The sequence below is a fragment of the Pinus tabuliformis genome, chromosome 1_2 (assembly GCF_031772625.1).
Source record: "Pinus tabuliformis cultivar Carrire ecotype Pingquan chromosome 1_2, CPIR1, whole genome shotgun sequence".
Taxonomy (NCBI): Eukaryota; Viridiplantae; Streptophyta; class Pinopsida; order Pinales; family Pinaceae; genus Pinus; species Pinus tabuliformis.
The window spans coordinates 561882135-561899876 of record NC_142298.1 but is presented as its reverse complement, the minus strand read 5'-3'; the positions used below and the strand labels follow the sequence as shown (position 1 = coordinate 561899876).

Sequence of the window (17742 nt, the reverse complement as noted above, 5' to 3'; positions counted from 1 at the left end):
ACTTATATTTTTTATATTATTAATATATTCGACTCTCAACAATTTTCTTTTTAACAATCTTAATAACACATAAATTAACATATTTATAATAAAATATAATTAAACCCATACATAACCTTCATAAAATAAATATTTTTTAAATGCATATAAAAAAATACAATTTTATTTATTAGTCCCTGCCCGAGGGACTATAGTAATCGATATGTTGGCTTTAACATTAGTTTTAGCTGGTAAGTTTTTTAATATACTAGAAACCACTTCTTTAACAACCAAGAAGTATTCACCGCTATCTTTGACCTCTTTCTTTCTTCTTACCAGCATCTTACCCTTACCTAATCTTTGCCCAAACTGTCAAGCAAACAATGCAAACATCTCAGCCTTACCTAATCTCTGTACAAAATCAAAACACCAAACTAAAACTGACAACTAGATTATTCTCCATTAATAATAGCTTTAAATAAACTTCCATTTAAAGAGCTTTTATGTGAGGAGGTTCTGAATATGTGGAGTGATTGTCGTGGAGAACAAAATGGCGACGAGTGTTATCAACACTTCCATTTCAAATCTGAGCGTCGCCTCACTCAAGTCGTCCTCAAATGCCAGGACTCAATCCAAATACCCGATGCGAGTCCGAGCTAAAGGTAACCTCTTTCTCGTCCCGTAATCAGAGTTTCACCTATCTTTGGCGTTTGTCAGGGTAAATTTAAAAATGCTAGCTAATCTGCAACATTCAAACGATTTCAAACATCGGATTAGGTTGTGTGCCAGTAATGCTTATAGTAAACCGAGAACCGCTTTAAGTGAAGGCAAAATGATGAGAATCAAATCATCTTCAGTTCGACACGATTTCATATATTTTTGGATTCATGGGAAAATTTTGTGGTTAAATTTAGGGGATGCTTTACACTATTTATGGATAGTATTTTTAATAAATTTATTACTGTAAATCAGGGTGCCAATTAATTTAATCTAAACACCTGTTAACACTGAACTAGTTTAATAATATTGAATAAATTGTTTGGAAACATCCTGTCCATTTTCAAACTCTTCAGTAAAGATAAGGTCAAGTTTACTTGACAATTTAAATCAATACATACAAAACAAACATATTAAAAAAAATTTAGACCGGGGTGAAGAAAGTAACATCTTATATTTGTCACTCAAAAATTTAGACTAGGTGAAATAAGTAGCATCTTATATTAGTCACTCAAACTAGTCCAAATTGATCAACTTAACAGAACTCTCGATAGACCCAATTGGTGAACTTAACAGAATCAATTGGAAATCAATTGTAAATCAATTGTAGCTGTTTCGCATAGTCTGTTATTTCAGGTGATTTGAAAATCATTTGTGGCTGTTTCGCAGTCTGTTATTTCAGGTGATTTGAAAATCATTTGTGGCTGTTTCGCAGTCTGTTATTTCAGGTTAACTAAGCTAAACTATGTTTAGCTAAAAATTAAAAACCATTTATTTATTTATTTTTATCAAAGTGTCTTGGAAGTTAATTTTGGGAAAATATCAAAATTCATATCATGGTTCACTTTATCGCAAAAGATTTTGTTTATATGATGCTACGCAAACGAGTCAAAATGAGGCTATAAACTCATCTTAATTTTAAAGGTTTTGTCTAAATATTCTATGTTTGGGAGTTTTGGTTGGAATTTGACAAATATTTTTGGGTCAAATTTTAATTTTTGTTATTTAAAATGGGTTTTGACTGCATATATAGATTCACCATCCTGAAAAACACCGGGGCCGAAGAGTTCACAACTCAAACTTGTGATTCCAAAAAATAGACTCAGATTCTAAGTAAATTAGACCAGAAAATACCAAAAAACTTTCCAAAACATAGAATGATAGACTAAAGCTAATTTAACGAATTTTGACCATCTATATGAAATGACATTTGATTTGCCAATGGAAAGTGTCCGGTAAGATATTCTGAAGTTTATCAAGTGATGCAAGCGAAGCCTCACTTTTATCTAATGAGCCATGTTTATCCTTATAATTATGATTAGTTGACTTTATTTTATTTTATTTAGTTATTATCTGGTAGATGAGTAAATACTAAATACATATTTTCTCATCCTGCGAAAAACAGATATCTTCACTGATAAGTACAAAAAAATCTGTAACTACGAAGGTTTTTCTGAGCATGAAAATCCCGGGAGCTTTAAAATAAATATACATTTATACGATCCTAGTAGCTGGCAGTACCTGTTGAGTTATTCCTTATCAGTCCAAGTGGCAAAACCATAAAAATCCCGGGAGCTTTAAAATAAATATATATTTATACGATCCTAGTAGCTGGCAGTACCAGTTGAGTTATTCCTTATCAGTCCAAGTGGCAAAACCAAAAAACAGACCAACAAAACATTGATAGTGTTAAATTTTGAATCTAGCGTCTGACAATTAGCTTTTAGCAGATTTATCACATATCTACTGAATAAAAGCACAATTAGGTTCTTAACACAATTATTCAACAAAAGCACAATTGCATAACTAATCTCAATCACATGTGACACATACAAATCTGCCCAATCAACAGTTATTCATTAAATTAATAATCTGAACCTATTTTGGCTCTCATCCTAGGATAATGGTCCAACTGATGAAAATACATTTACAACATACTTTGGTTATGATTCGGCTGATCAGGCCTTAGATCTGTCCTTGATCTGCCTGGCTGATTTGGATCTCCAATGCTGTACCCTTGGACCTTCGTCGGACCTAGCACATTTGAGTATCTCATTCCTCACCTGAGAAAATATCTTTTTCGATGGCTTGTGCCACTGTATGGTGTTCCTTTCTCCTCTCTTTAGCCTTGCTTTTATAACTCCCAAACCCTAGTCTCCAAAATGATGGATGGCTGAGATTAGATCTTGCCTCGCTTGAGATCAATGGTTGAGATTAAAACATAATCACTAAAGTAAATACTTTACTTTTCATAAGTTTCTTTAGCTCAATAGCCAACATAATTAATTATGTGCTTTTCCTAAGTTAGACTTAGGGTAAGTTACAATAACGACTTACTCAATACTTGAGCAAGTGTCCTAAGGAGATTTTGGGCAACTTTTGCATACCTAGATACTTAAGCCTGTGCAAAAGTACTTACCCAAGCTATAAACATCAACACTCCCTCTTAGTAAGGGAGATACTTCTGCCACTTAGAACTGGTTCCAACCTTAGAATTGCATCTGCTAACATGGCTGCGCCCTTTGAATTAGAAGCCTTCCTTGTCACTTGGCTCAAAATCATCCTTGAAGACCTGCTCCCTTTGGACTTGTTCTTAGAAGCTTCCCACCCTTGAACATTCTGTAAGGTCATCTCATCCCACAAGACCACCTTGATAGACTCGGAAGAATTTGCTAACCGCTTCTCGCACTTGAACTTGAAGGATAACTTCCTTCAACCTTGGAGCTTCCCGCGCCTTGTTCTCTGTCACTGTTCTGTTGATGTTTGTAGCTCGGGCAGGTACTTCTATACATGCCTAAGGTGTAAGAAGTCACCCAAGATCTACTTAGGACACTTGCTCAAGTGTGAATAAGTTGTTAATGTAACTTAGCTTAAGTTTTGACCTAGGAAAATCACATTTATTATTATGTTGGCTAATTGAGATAAGTGGCAACTGACAGGGAATTGGAACGAGTTAGCTTGTCGTCAAGGAGCAAATCGCAGTGCCATAGGTTAGAGTAATAGATTGGGTAAGGAAACTAGCCAACAAACCCTGTTGCAACAATCGTTAGGGATGGTTGAGACAAGGAGAGTTGTTGGAGTTCACAGAACTACTGTGTGTGGGCCAGAGAGGCTAGTCGACACAACTGCCAACTAGGCAGAGAATCAACAAAGACAAACAACATCTGAGCAGGGTGGGCTAGTGTCACGTGGGCAGACGAATGCTAGCCACGGGACGAGTGTTGTAGGTCAAAGGGCCTGCAAGAGAATTAATTGAGGCCTCAAGGCTGAGACAGAGGCTGGCCGTTAGGGGTGCATGCGGGGACAGGGTTGGGTTAAAAAAAGTAATGCTGATAGCTTTGTCGAGACATATCCACCACAATGGATTGCATGATCAGACATCACAAGGTGGATAGTGTGTGTTGGTAGTTAAGAAACAGTCTTTGGGTAGAGGATTTGTCGTGACAGGCATGACCCGATAATGGCCGATAGAGTGTGGTATGAAGGACAGTACTGACAGGATTGGCAAAGATCAACCCTCAGAGGGAGAGAGGGGGACTGTATCGGTCAATGTTATCGAAACCAGTGGAACCAACCAGTTCGATCGATTTGGGGGTCAAACTGGTCCGATTTGAGGTTTAGAATAAAAAATGGTCGTTTCAGTTCTAAACCGGCTAGTTTTGTTAGGGAACTGGCTAGTTCGATATACTGAACTGACTAGTTTGTACCAAACTGGATGGTTTCATACAATTTGACCAAAGACGTTCCAAACGTTATTAAAAAAACAATTTTTTTGAGTGGGACAACTTAATATTCAAGCCTATGGGCCTAGTATTGCTATGCAATTCATGATAATGTTCAATTCTTAAAGTAAAAGTGACATTCTCTTATCTTCATTTTCATCCTTTTATTAAATTTTGAACATTACCATGAAATGGCTCAAGATGTTTGAAAGTGGTTCCAACCTCGTTCGATTTCATATGGAGAAAGTAGAATTTTAGATCTCACTCAAAATCTAGTAGACTTAACAATTTTTTAGGATTTTAGGATTGGGAGGATTGCAATGTTTCCATTGGATTTTGTCATGTACGAGGGTATGGAACTAGTATTTAATCAAGACCACCAAGCCCTTTATGTACCTTGCTGTTAGTGGCATTGCTTGTCGAACTCCTCTATCATGACCCTACTAAAATGTACCCATCACTCAAACAAAATCTCGATTTGACATGCTACATTTTTTCTATCTTATTTTAATGCTTAGAGGGTGATATTGATGATGAAGATCCTAATATAGGCAATGATTTTGATGGTATGTAGGTATTTGTTGTAGCATGATATTTTTTGGATGCTAGAGGCCATCTAGAGTCTGTTTGTTGATGCATTTTTGGTTCATAAATGGATTGCACTCGATGCTATTTTGGTTTTGTGAACCCTTACATGCTATATAAATGACAGCTTTTGCTTATTTGTTTATAAATAGTTTGGATTCATATGGATGCAGATGAATATAGATGTTTTTCTTTAAAATTTGAATATTTTATGTGTTTTTGGTTGATCGTTTTTTTGGTCCGATTTTGACTAGTTCCCAATTCAAAGGGTTTTCTGGTTTGATCACTAGTTCAGTTCTGATAACTTTGGTGCCGGTTGAGAGTTTGGTAGCGATTTATTTTTAGTGGATGTCTCAAAGGACCGAGACAGATCCACAAGGGAGATCCTAATGGATCTATAAACTTGTAGTTTCCTTGTGGTTGCTAGAAGGAATTAGCATAGAGGCCACAAGGAGAGGGTCACGAGAGCTGTTTGACAACCTGACTAAGTGGGACTCAGAACTACATGTAGAGTTTGGTGTTGATTCCAAACATGCAGTGAAGGGGGTTGGAACAATGATATTCCAACTCGAGTAAGGAGACAGACTGATTGTGAAGGATGTGTTGTGGGTGCCAGAACTCAGGTGGAGTTTGCTCTCAATCTTTATGATAGAGAAGAAGGGGTTCTATATAGAGTTCTGTTGACCGCTACGTGTCAACTACCCATGCAGTACACCCCCTTTTCTTTGCAAAAAGGGGTAGCACCTGATCGACGTGTCCATGCCATCCTGCAGTCATCAGCAGCTTGATCATTTTAATTGTAAACCCAGTTTGCATGTATGAATTGTAAATAATCTTAGCAGATATGAGTCGTGTATGTAAATTGCCTAGGTGGACCTAACTTTCTAATGGTAATCTACGTCCTGGAAGTTTTTCGTCTCACCGATCCATGATCGGCAGAGTTTTTCTTCAGCCTGACCCCAAAGCCGGGATGGATTTTGTCATTAGAATTTTAGGAGAAGCTTAGTGTGTTAATCTGCTAGATTATAGTTGTGTCGCAGAACTGGGTGGTTTATGAGGGTCTATGATAAAGGGTTTTGTTTAGGTTTAGAAAATTTATTTTTTAATTTAGCTTAGTTTAATTATTTTATTTTTTTTAAGCTTTAGTTTTATTTTAATTAGTTTCAGCTTTTAGGATTTAAAAAAAAATAATAATAATAAATAAAAAAAATAAAAAAAATAAAATAAAAAAATTTAGTATAGATTTAGATTTTATTTAGTTTTAGCTTAAAATTTTTTTTTGCCGTCTTTGAAAAGCATAAAAAATATTGTGGAAATTTTCTTTTTGCCAGATCCAGTTATTCTCGAGAAATTATCATGTTGAGATTCAAAATTACTGATGTAGAATAAATGTTTATCATTTTAGACAAGTCTGCACATGAATGCTCATCTTAAAGATTAGTTGCATATGATATCCGGTTAATGATTCATAATTGCGTTGTTGTTTAAAGCATTGATCGAAATTTTCTTAATTGCTGGATATCGTTATTGAGATTTGGTCATTACAAGAACTTTGTGGTTTTAGCAGATAATCTTGCGTTGTTCTAAGTTATTTGATGACAAATGATTGCTGCTCATGGTCTATATTTCTATATCATCTAACAAGTAATCGTTTAAATATCAATCTCTTAAGGCACTGGTCTATTAACTTAATAAAATCTATTTAGTGCTTGCTCCTTCGTGTCTCCCAACCCAACTGGTTCACAGTTGGTTTTCATCATTTTTCTGTAGGGTCTACCCCCTTAGCCGCGGGAGACAGGCTTAAACGGAGAGATCGGGGATCAGAGTGACAGCCCCCGGTCTGATCGTTGTCGTGTCAATCTGTGTGACAACATTTTTTGGCGCCGTTGCCGGGGACAGAGTTTTTCTGTTCCTGGAGTTTCATCGACATTCATCTTCTCATCTTTCTGTCTCTCATTTGAGCTGGCAGATTCAACCTTTGGGGTTATCATTTGGATCTTTTATTGCCTTATTTTTCGTCATATCAGCAGCATCTCTTCGGTTTGTTTCTTGTTTGGGTGGCGACTCCATTTTCTCATTTTTCCCAGACAAGAAGCCTTCCTCTTATCTGCTTGTGGTTCCTTTTTGGATCTTAGAATCAGATTCATTGTTCAAGTAGCGACTCCACTTCTTTCATCTATTGATTTTCTTGAGCAGAGATCTCGTTCTATCATCCATTGGATCCCTTATTATTCATCATGGATTATTCATTTAAACCATGTCATTTTACTGACCGTCTCCATGATTTTCCGGAGGAGGCCATTTCTAAATTACCTGTGTTCTCGGGTGGTGATTCAATCGCTGTTAGAAGGCATCTAGGCTTGTTTACTCACATAATGATCATATATTGTAGACCCCCTCAGTTTAATCATGAAGATATCAAAATGCGTCTTTTTGTCTTTTCTTTAGAGGGTGATGCTTTGAATTGGTTTAACAATTTTCCTAAGGATTCTTTCACTTCTTTACAAGACATTGTCAATGCTTTTAAAGATAGATATGGTAATCCAAACAGCTTGCCTTCTACCCCTAAAATTGTTCAACAGAATAAAAATAATTTGATAAAAGGTCCAGTTGTCAGTGAAAGATTCCAAGACGATTCTTCATATCAGAATGTGTCATCCACCTGTACTATTTCAGACCAAGTCCATGATAGTGGAAAAGCAGGGACAAGTGACAACGAAAAGGAAGATCAATAGCAAATTATATAAGAACTAATGATGTTGGTAAAAAATATGGAGATTAATCAAACTAATTACGTCAATTATGTGAGAACTTTATGCACCCACCTGGAAAAACGTAGTAGGGAGATGGAGATTATGCAAAATCAGCATGCTAAAGAAATTGAGGCCATAAAGACTAATCATGACACAGAAATTAGATTCATGCAAAGCAAGATGTCAGGCTTAGAGGAAAATATGATGACCATGAAAGCTGATCATGATAGGGAAATTAATTCTATGCAGACCAAGTTATTAACTATGGATGAAGAAATGACTATCATGACGTTCAATCATAATAATCAGTTGGCTACCATGCAAGCAAATCATAAAGAAGAAATAAACTCCATGCGGTATTGCTTGATGAACATAAAGGAAAAGAACGATAAAGTAATAAAAGATATGGAAGAACACCATGCCAGGCAAATCAATGCTATAAAGGTTGAACACTCTAGTCAGATGGATGCCATTAAAATACAGGTTCAAAAGTTTCAACAATGGTCAAACCAGGGGACATCAACAGATCAGGAGCCTTCTCATTTGTTGCAACAAGTTCCATCTTATTATGAGGAGGTCATTGGTTCGATTGAAAGATGGTTAATTGAAGGTGATCCAGATAGGCCTAAAAATGATAAAGATCAGATGCAAGATGAAGAAGGACATGTCACGCATATCTTACATACTTCAGCTGATAGCTTTGAAACAGAAAGTTCCACGTCATCAGTAATACAGCCTGACAAGAAAAAGCGCAAGAGAAAGAGAATGAGACGAAGATTTGATGCATCAGACGGCCGCGAGCAGCTTGATTTTCGGATAGGAAAAAGTACTACCATATGCAAAATTGGACATGGCACATCCGACAAGCAGCCGACAGATTTGCCTGAAAGCAGGCAAATGCTCAGTATACACTATATTGAACACATCTGATGCCATGGGGCATCCTTTGTATCGTATTTCTAACCCTATTCCTTGTTTTTTTTCAGCATTTTCATTTCTGTTTTAGGATTAGATTTACTTTTCTAGATAGTTAATAAATGAAGAGCCTTTATCTTTCCTGTGCTTAACGTTACATGATGATTTTTTGGATGGACGCTACTTATTTTTATCTGTGTGTTGCGTGGATGCAGATTCTGGATTCTCACATTCCTGCAGTGCAGCAACGTGTCCCCAAGTAGAGCCAGATGTTGACCGCTACGTGTCAACTACCCATGCAGTACACCCCCTTTTCTTTGCAAAAAGGGGTAGCACCTGATCGACGTGTCCATGCCATCCTGCAGTCATCAGCAGCTTGATCATTTTAATTGTAAACCCAGTCTGCATGTATGAATTGTAAATAATCTTAGCAGATATGAGTCGTGTATGTAAATTGCCTAGGTGGACCTAACTTTCTAATGGTAATCTACGTCCTGGAAGGTTTTTCGTCTCACCGATCCATGATCGGCAGAGTTTTCCTTCAGCTTGACCCCAAAGCCGGGATGGATTTTGTCATTAGAATTTTAGGAGAAGCTTAGTGTGTTAATCTGCTAGATTATAGTTGTGTCGCAGAACTGGGTGGTTTATGATGGTCTATGATAAAGGGTTTTGTTTAGGTTTAGAAAATTTATTTTTTAATTTAGCTTAGTTTAATTATTTTATTTTTTTTAAGCTTTAGTTTTATTTTAATTAGTTTCAGCTTTTAGGATTTAAAAAAAAAAAAATAATAATAAATAAAAAAAATAAAAAAAATAAAATAAAAAAATTTAGCATAGATTTAGATTTTATTTAGTTTTAGCTTAAATTTTTTTTTTGCCGTCTTTGAAAAGCATAAAAAATATTGTGGAAATTTTCTTTTTGCCAGATCCAGTTATTCTCGAGAAATTATCATGTTGAGATTCAAAATTACTGATGTGGAATAAATGTTTATCATTTTAGACAAGTCTGCACATGAATGCTCATCTTAAAGATTAGCTGCATATGATATCCGGTTAATGATTCATAATTGTGTTGTTGTTTAAAGCATTGATCGAAATTTTCTTAATTGCTGGATATCGTTATTGAGATTTGGTCATTACAAGAACTTTGTGGTTTTAGCAGATAATCTTGCGTTGTTCTAAGTTATTTGATGACAAATGATTGCTATTCATGGTCTATATTTCTATATTATCTAACAAGTAATCATTTAAATATCAATCTCTTAAGGCACTGGTCTATTAACTTAATAAAATCTATTTAGTGCTTGCTCCTTCGTGTCTCCCAACCCAACTGGTTCACAGTTGGTTTTCATCATTTTTCTGTAGGGTCTACCCCCCTTAGCCGCGGGAGACAAGCTTAAACCGAGAGATCGGGGATCAGAGTGACAGCCCCCGGTCTGATCGTTGTCGTGTCAATCTGTGCGACAACAAGTTCCAAGATGGGCAGGGACAGATCAGACCCATGAGATGTAGCTCTGACAAGGGCCACACCATTGGAGTTAGAGAGAGCAACCTATAGAGGCTAAAGGCCAACCTATTCGAGCAATGGCAAGAAGCAGAGCAATGACAAAGAACAAGAAGTTGGAAGTTCCAAAGGTTGAATAGCTTAGTTCGTCAACCTTCAGGTTTAGGTGGGGTGGAGCAGTCATCAGATTCCTCCAAGTCTGTCAAGAAGGTCCCTTGGTATGAGATGACCATATAAGATGTTCAAGATCAAGAGGCTTCTAGGAGCTAGTCCAAAGGGAGTAGGACTTCGAGGATGTTTCTAGACTAGGTGGTAGGGAAAGCTTCTAGTTTAGAGGGAGAAACCATGGCAACAAATGTAGTTCCAAGATCGAAGCCATTTCCAAGGGGAAAAAGTACCTCCCTTGCTAAGAGGGAGTGTTGATGTTTGTAGTTCATGCAAGTACTTCTGCATAGGCCTAATTGTATAGGTGTGAAAGAGTCACCCAAAATCTCCTTAGGACACTTGCTCAAGTGTAAGTTGTTAATGTAACTTAGCCTAAGTTTTGACTTAGGAAAATCACATAATTATTATGTTGGCTAATTGAGCTAAAGTAAATGTAGGGAAAGTAAAGTAAATTACATTAATGATTATGTTTAATCTTAGTTGTTGATCTCAAGTGAGGTGAGATCTAATCCAGTGTTTTTAAAACCGGCCTTCCTAACCAGTAACCGGTTAAACTGGCTCGTGAGCAAGGCCATCGGTTGGAACCGGCTGAAAAACCCGGTCAGGATGGCGATGTGGCGGATTTTTGGCCCTAACCAGTCCTAACTGGACGGTTTGTAGTCAAACCGGCTGGTTCCATCCTAAACCTGCCGGTTACTATATAATGTTAGTGTGAATGAGCTAGGTTGGTTCAACTAACATCAAACATTCAAGATGTGCAGCTAGTAGAGGTTGTGACTCAAATGAAACAAGCTTGAGTTGGAATCAACATCCATTGCCACTTAAAGTCCACCTACATCTTGAAACAACTACATTTTAAATTTTTACCTACAAGTGCCTTGTTTCACATTAGATCTTTAGCTTGTGTTGTTTAAAGCGTTTTTGGCATTGAGCTTATGACTTGTGAAATTTGTGGAGTGTTGCTAAGCCTTAATTTTCCATCTACTAGTCCCTCTTTTATCTTCACCTCAAGTCTTTTGTTGAAGATTTCAAGCTTTGACACACCTCCTCGAAAGTTACTCTCATTGTGACACTTTTCATGTCACTTAAACTTAGAACTTGCTAGTCCCAGCAACATTCACTAATTTTTGGCAACCTTCTATCTTTGTAATATGGCATGCTTCATCGAAGCTTTTAACTTTTTAATACTTATGACAAGGTGAAAATCTCCTAGACTTTGAACCTTTTAAGCCTGTGTCATTTTATCAACTGCCTCTATCTTTTGATTTTTTGTATCAACCTATGGCACAAAGTTTGCAAGTTTTGAAGTTCAAAGTTACCACAACACGTTGCACAATGATGTACCTTTGGGTATCAATAAAGGTGCAATAAGACCATAAGAGCCACAAAGCAAAAGAAACAAGTTTGGAACTTTCAATAATGTGCATCAGATCACATGTAAATGAAAGATTGAAAACTCCACTCCTTATGATAGGGAGCAAAAGGAAAAGAATTTGCAAATGTTGCATTTTGCAAGCTACTTAAACTTTCAAAAAATCTCAACCTCACAAGAAAGTAAAACTTCAATATCAAGTAAATTGCAACAAGGAAAAGGCCTTATCATGATAAGTTGTAAATGAAAGCGACATGTCGCACACATCATAACAACTGAAAGGTTCAAATCACGCAAAAAGACACATAAGAATGACTGAAAGATTCAACTCACACAACAACACACATAAGACAAATCAATAGCGATGCGCCACATCACAAGTTGCAGATCAGGCTGAGGCATCCTCAGACTCTGAACCAGATGATGTCTATGTAGCTCCTGATGATGATCCTGTGTCTAGTAGTGGTGATGAACTTGATGATTGATCATGTGTACACTGTAGACTTGTAGTAGGCCAATGGCCTCATAGCTTGCAACATTGTTTTTGGACTTTATAGGCCATTTAGAGCCTCATTGCTTATGTATTTTACTATTTTGTCGATGATATGTATTGCACTCAGTGCCATTTTGATATATTCACCTTTACATGGTATATAAATGAGCAAACTTTGCATATTTTGTCTCTATTGGCTTGGAATCATGGTTTTAAATCTTAAAAATAGTTTTGTTTCATTAAAAATTAATTATTTAATGTATTTTTCTAAAATCGGTTCGTTTAGACCTAACCAGTCCCGGTTTGACCGGTTCCGATCGGTAAACCGGTTCATTAGGTGGACTAGTCCAGTCACTAGTTCCGGTTTTAAAAACATTGATCTAATCTCGTCCATCAATCACTTTGGAGACTAGGGTTAGGGATTTAGCTCCACGTAAAGTAATAAAAAGCAAAACTAAGGAGAGAAGAAGACACCATACAATGGCACTAGCCTTTGTGAGAGGGATTTTCTCAAGTGAGGAGTGTGATGCTCTAGAGTGTCGGGTCTAAGGAAGTGTAGAAGGGTATCTTGAAGATCTAGATCAATTAAGGAGATCGAGGACTGATCTAGGGCCCGATCTACTGGATCAGTTCCAAGACTTATTGTATGTGTAATTTTCTCAGTTGGGCCATTATCCCAGGACAGGAGCTATGTCACACGATTCAGATTCGAGTTCAGCGGCGATTAAGTTCGATTCGAATTCAAATTTTCCGACGAGGTTCGTATGAGGTTCGACATAAAATTCGACTATACATATTTTTCAATATATATATACATATATATGCCACAAAATAATAAAAAATCAAAATCAATCAATAAAGCTATATGAGTAAGAATTCTTAATACTTATTAGTAAACATACATGAATAGATTAATCATAATAGCATCTAATTATCAATGACATTAGTTAAATCAAAATGTAAACATACACCATTGTAGTTTGCAAATACAAAAAGGAATGGCATAATTTTCAATCTCCGAAATTTAAAAGAAAAGAATATGTATAATGTCAAATACTTATAATCTCGGAAAAAAATCACATAATTAAAATATAATCAAAACTTAAACATACAAATTACAATAGAACTATATTGCAAAATCATGGAGAAATCACAAGCCACAAATCACGACCACGATTCATTTCACGCTCCAAGCGGCGGGGACAAGCAAAATCTAGAAACTGAATTCAGGGAATTGTATACAATACAACACGTAGTAGCAACACTGAGCATAATAGAGCGAGTACACTCAGATTGAAGTTGGTTTGTGAAAATCTATCGACAACCATGGTAAATAAAGCCAAACAAGTGGCCAGCGCGGGAAACTAATTGACGGGAAGGGGAACAAGAGAAAACCATGTGTTACCCATGGTTCTTCTCATTAACCTTAAAACAACTAGCAGAAACAACCCGAACTTTAACCTCGAACCCCAAAAAAATTTAAAAAAATTATAAAATTCAACGCCAAGTCGTCTTTAGGTTCGCCTTCAAGTTTGAATTTGTTGAGGTTCGAATTCGTTTAGGTTCGAATTTGAGGTTCGACTATCAGGTTTGCCGAACTTGAACGATTTTGATTTTTTTTTTCGGGTTTGCCGAATTTCGAACCTCAAGGTTCAAATTCAGCGAACCTTGTGACATAGGATAGGAGCTCAAATAAGTTCAAAATTTCAACGAAGAACTGTTGATTGGGCAAAATCTATTTGTGTCTTTGTGATTGAGATTGGTTATGTGGATTTTTGTTTCCGATTATGTGAAATTTTGTTTCTGCTAATTAAGTTAAGAACTTAGATGTGCTTTCATTCAGTAGATCTACAGTTTGCTAGGTTAATGAATTGTCGAGTGTTAGGTTCAAGGATAAAAATTAACATGTTTTGCTTCTTGCCATTGCTCGAATAGGTTGGCCTTTAGCGTATACAGGTTGCCCTCTCTAACTCACGTGATGTGGCCATTGTCAAAGCTAGATCCCATGGGTTTGATCAATGCCTGTCCATCTTGGAATGCTACAACAAACCCCTTCTTTTCTATCATGGAGACTGAGAGCAAACTTCTCTCGAGTTCTAGCACCCATAACACATCCTTCACTTCCAACATGCCTTTTGAATCAAGCTGGAATATCACTATTCCAACTCACTTCTCTACATGTTTGGTATCAACACCAAACTCCACATGCACCTCTAGGTCCCACTCTGTGAGGCTAAAAGAGCTCCTGTGGTCTTGTCATATGTCGTGTGGCTCCACTATCAAATAGTCGCATTGGTTGGTATGGCACTTGAGGAACAGTAGGACACAAGTGAGAATTTTGTCTCAAACTTCCCAACAAACTTTCCACCTGATTTTCTGTCAACATACCTACAACTGACTGCGTACCCTTTCCACCCTTCTTTCTCTTTGAACACTGTGAAGCATGGTGTCCTATATTATGACATGCAAAACACTTGACCGTAGTTAAGTCCTTGTTCTTGTCCGACTTTGAGGTTGACTACTCACTCTTGCTCGAACCTTTTCCTTTGCTCTTCATTTTCTTATTGATAAGAGCTAGATCTTCATCACTGTCTTGCTTGTTGGCCTTGGCCTTGGCCTTTGACTGCACCCTCATCTCCTCTTGGATGCAGTCATCCCATAGCCTATCAAATGAGGGTTGGTTCTCTCAAGCATAGATTTCTCTGATAAACAAATACCATGTCTTTGGGAAGTCATTCAACGTCATGTTCACTAACTTTACATTATCCACTTTTTCCCCCACTACTACACGTTGATCATGAATCTGAGTGATCTTCATCAGGTAACTTGTCACTGTATCAGATTTACTCATCTGCGTAGACCAGAGCTTGTCCCTCAACACTGTTTTGCTGTTAACAGTCTTGCTTTGGTATAGACCCAACAAAGCATCGAACATCTCCTTAGCTAACTTCTTCTTGGGCAAGTGAGGGATCAAATAGTCCTTCACTGTATCCAAGAGTACCCTTTGTGCCCTTATCTCCCTCTTAGCTAGGGTAGCATTCTCCTTGACATCTGTTGGCTCTGGGATCACCTTCTCAATAAACTCCTAAAGATTGTTTTCCTTGAGAACCAAGATGACCCTAGCCTTCTAAGGCAGGAAATATAAGGCTCCATCTAGCTTGTCTTCAAATCGAAGACCCACTGCCACTGTAGGCAACTTGACCCAATCTCAATTGAAAAATCTATTGCTGCTCTAACTCCCATACAAATTGCACAATTTCTGGTTGCAACACAACATCCTTGTATGATTGTCTCTGTTCTCTACCCGCATGTACTTTCGGTCTATTGTTCGCGATGTGTTGGAATTTCTAAGTCTGACACGTTAGAAACCCTTCATGCACTTTACTGATTTATGCCTACCTACTTGTTCTATTAATTAACAAGTTATTTACCATGCAAATACTGGAAATAAATACAAGTACATGCTCAACACATTACAAATCATCAACTGAAAGAAATAGAAACAAGCACACAAGTGACACCGTTGTTTTTGGACTAATGTCCTCGGAAAAACCCAATGCGGGAAAACCAGTTCAGCTATATGAGGGTTTGATTTATTAAGCAGTTTCAAAATACAATCTGGGTGGCAAATCCAGCTCACCCAACAGAGAAAAATCTAGGCAGTAGTACCTCTCTACTTGGAAGCAGATATTCCGGCTAAAACCCTGGATAAACACTCTGACAGCTCCACAACTCCAATCTGCCCCATGAAACCCCAGCGTCAGCCTCTCTCCGGCCCTCTGCATCACCCATGCTGGCCCTCTGAGGCACTGCGCAGCTCCTGGCTACCTCTGCGTGAACCCTGGATGGCTCTGCTGAACCCTTGGCTGCTTCTGCATCCCTCTCTCCGGCTACTACGCTGATACTCCCAGTGCTATCTCTGCCTCCCTGCTTTTGTATTCACTGCCCCTCAATTGCAACTCTGATCACTCTCTCAACTTTTTCAGCAAACCCAGCCCCAGAAATTCGAAATCTTGATCTTTTGGTGTGTTCTCCAAGTGACCCTCAAGCCTCCTCTTATACTTTTCTCATTGGCAAATCAACGACCGAGATTAAGTCCCTAATCAACAACTAAGATTAGATCTGGCTTGATCCATGATTTTTGGACCATTCTAACACAATTTTATATTAATTCACATTAATATTTTATTTTCCCTAAGTTTAGACTTAGGGACTCCATTAAAAATATCAATTATTTTAATATCTCCCAAATTGTTTAGAATCTGCCCAAACCCTTTCTGGGTATTGGAGATCTCATGTGCCTTAGCATCTCCACGAATTTTCGTGGCTAGAGCACATTCGATGCTACCCCAAATAGTAATACTCCTCACTGAGTATCACCCTGATCATTTGGCATCGGTCCCTGTGTTGATGCTAGGCCTGTTGCCCATCATTTGCACTGCTGCATCCTGCTACCGATGGCCCTGCCACTGTGACTGCTGCATCTGTACTGCAACTCCCTCTGCATCCGTGCTGCTGCCCATGGCCCTGCCACTGCCACTACTGCATCTGCACTGCAACCCCTCTCATCATGCTGCCCATAGCACTACCACTTCTAACTGCTGCACTGCAACTCAGTTATTGAGAAGTAAGTAACTGATCTCCCAACTCTGACATCTCCGTCAAGCTAGAAACACTCCTGATGCTGAAGCTCCCTCTGTCACTGACAAGTGATCCCTCTTTGACCTCTGCGTTGCTGCAACAACTCCATGCATCTCGCACCATTGCACACTTCTCTGTGCCATCCTGCACTGGTGCAACACTTCCGTGCCTCTCACACTGTTGCAGCCTGCTAGCCTCGCGTTGTCTTGGGAATCCTGCACTGTAGCTCTCTTTGTCGCTCCATCCGCATCCATCTCTACTGACATCGCCAATACTGCTACTCCTCTTCGAGGCTCCTATAGCAAGGTATAATCCAAGCGGTTGGGTACCTCAAGGATCCTGCCCCTCATCACCTGTAGTCCTCCTGACTACAACTCGATGTCTCCCCACTTCTTCTCAAGTGGCACATGAGCATTCATGGCACAATCGTCATTCTCCTCGGTCTCCTTCTTCGCCTTCGCTAGCGTTGCCTTAGAGTCCGAAGCCTCTCCCTTACTCTTCTTTCTTGGACACTGGTTCGCATAGTGACCCAGTTCCCCACAGTGGAAGCACTTGACCTTGGAGAGGTCCTTCTTCTTCCTCTTCTCCCGCTTTCCCGCAGATGCTAGAGTTGCATCCTCTTCCTCTTCCTTCTTAATCCTGACTCCTTTCTCGCTACTCCCCGTCTTACTCAACCGCCTGATTTCCTCTTGGCAAAGAGCTGTCCACAATTCTTCCCAGTCTAGAAGATCTGCCCTGCCCAGTATACTCTGGACAAATGTCTCCCACTCCTCAGAGACTGCGTTAAGTGCGGTCCTCACCAACATCTCTTCATCAGGTGTAGCCCCTATGGAAGTTAGCTGGTCTCGGATCTCCTTCAACCAACTGAGGAAATGATCTATTTGCTCCCCTTCTGCA

General features: G+C 38.4%; 1 protein-coding gene across 3 annotated transcripts in view; it reads left to right on the top strand.

Moving 5' to 3' along the window:
- The first annotated feature begins 331 nt into the window (after window positions 1-331).
- LOC149206839 (ferredoxin-thioredoxin reductase catalytic chain, chloroplastic-like) overlaps window positions 332-17742 on the top strand; it is a 225414-nt gene continuing 208003 nt past the window's right edge. The window contains exon 1 of one of the 3 annotated variants that reach the window (XM_089395596.1): window positions 332-641. In XM_089395596.1, coding sequence (XP_089251722.1) covers window positions 530-641 — 112 coding nt within the window. In that variant the 5' untranslated portion in view covers window positions 332-529. The remainder of the gene's footprint in view (window positions 642-17742) is intronic. The other 2 variants (XM_089395598.1, XM_089395597.1) reach the window with 2 other exon arrangements.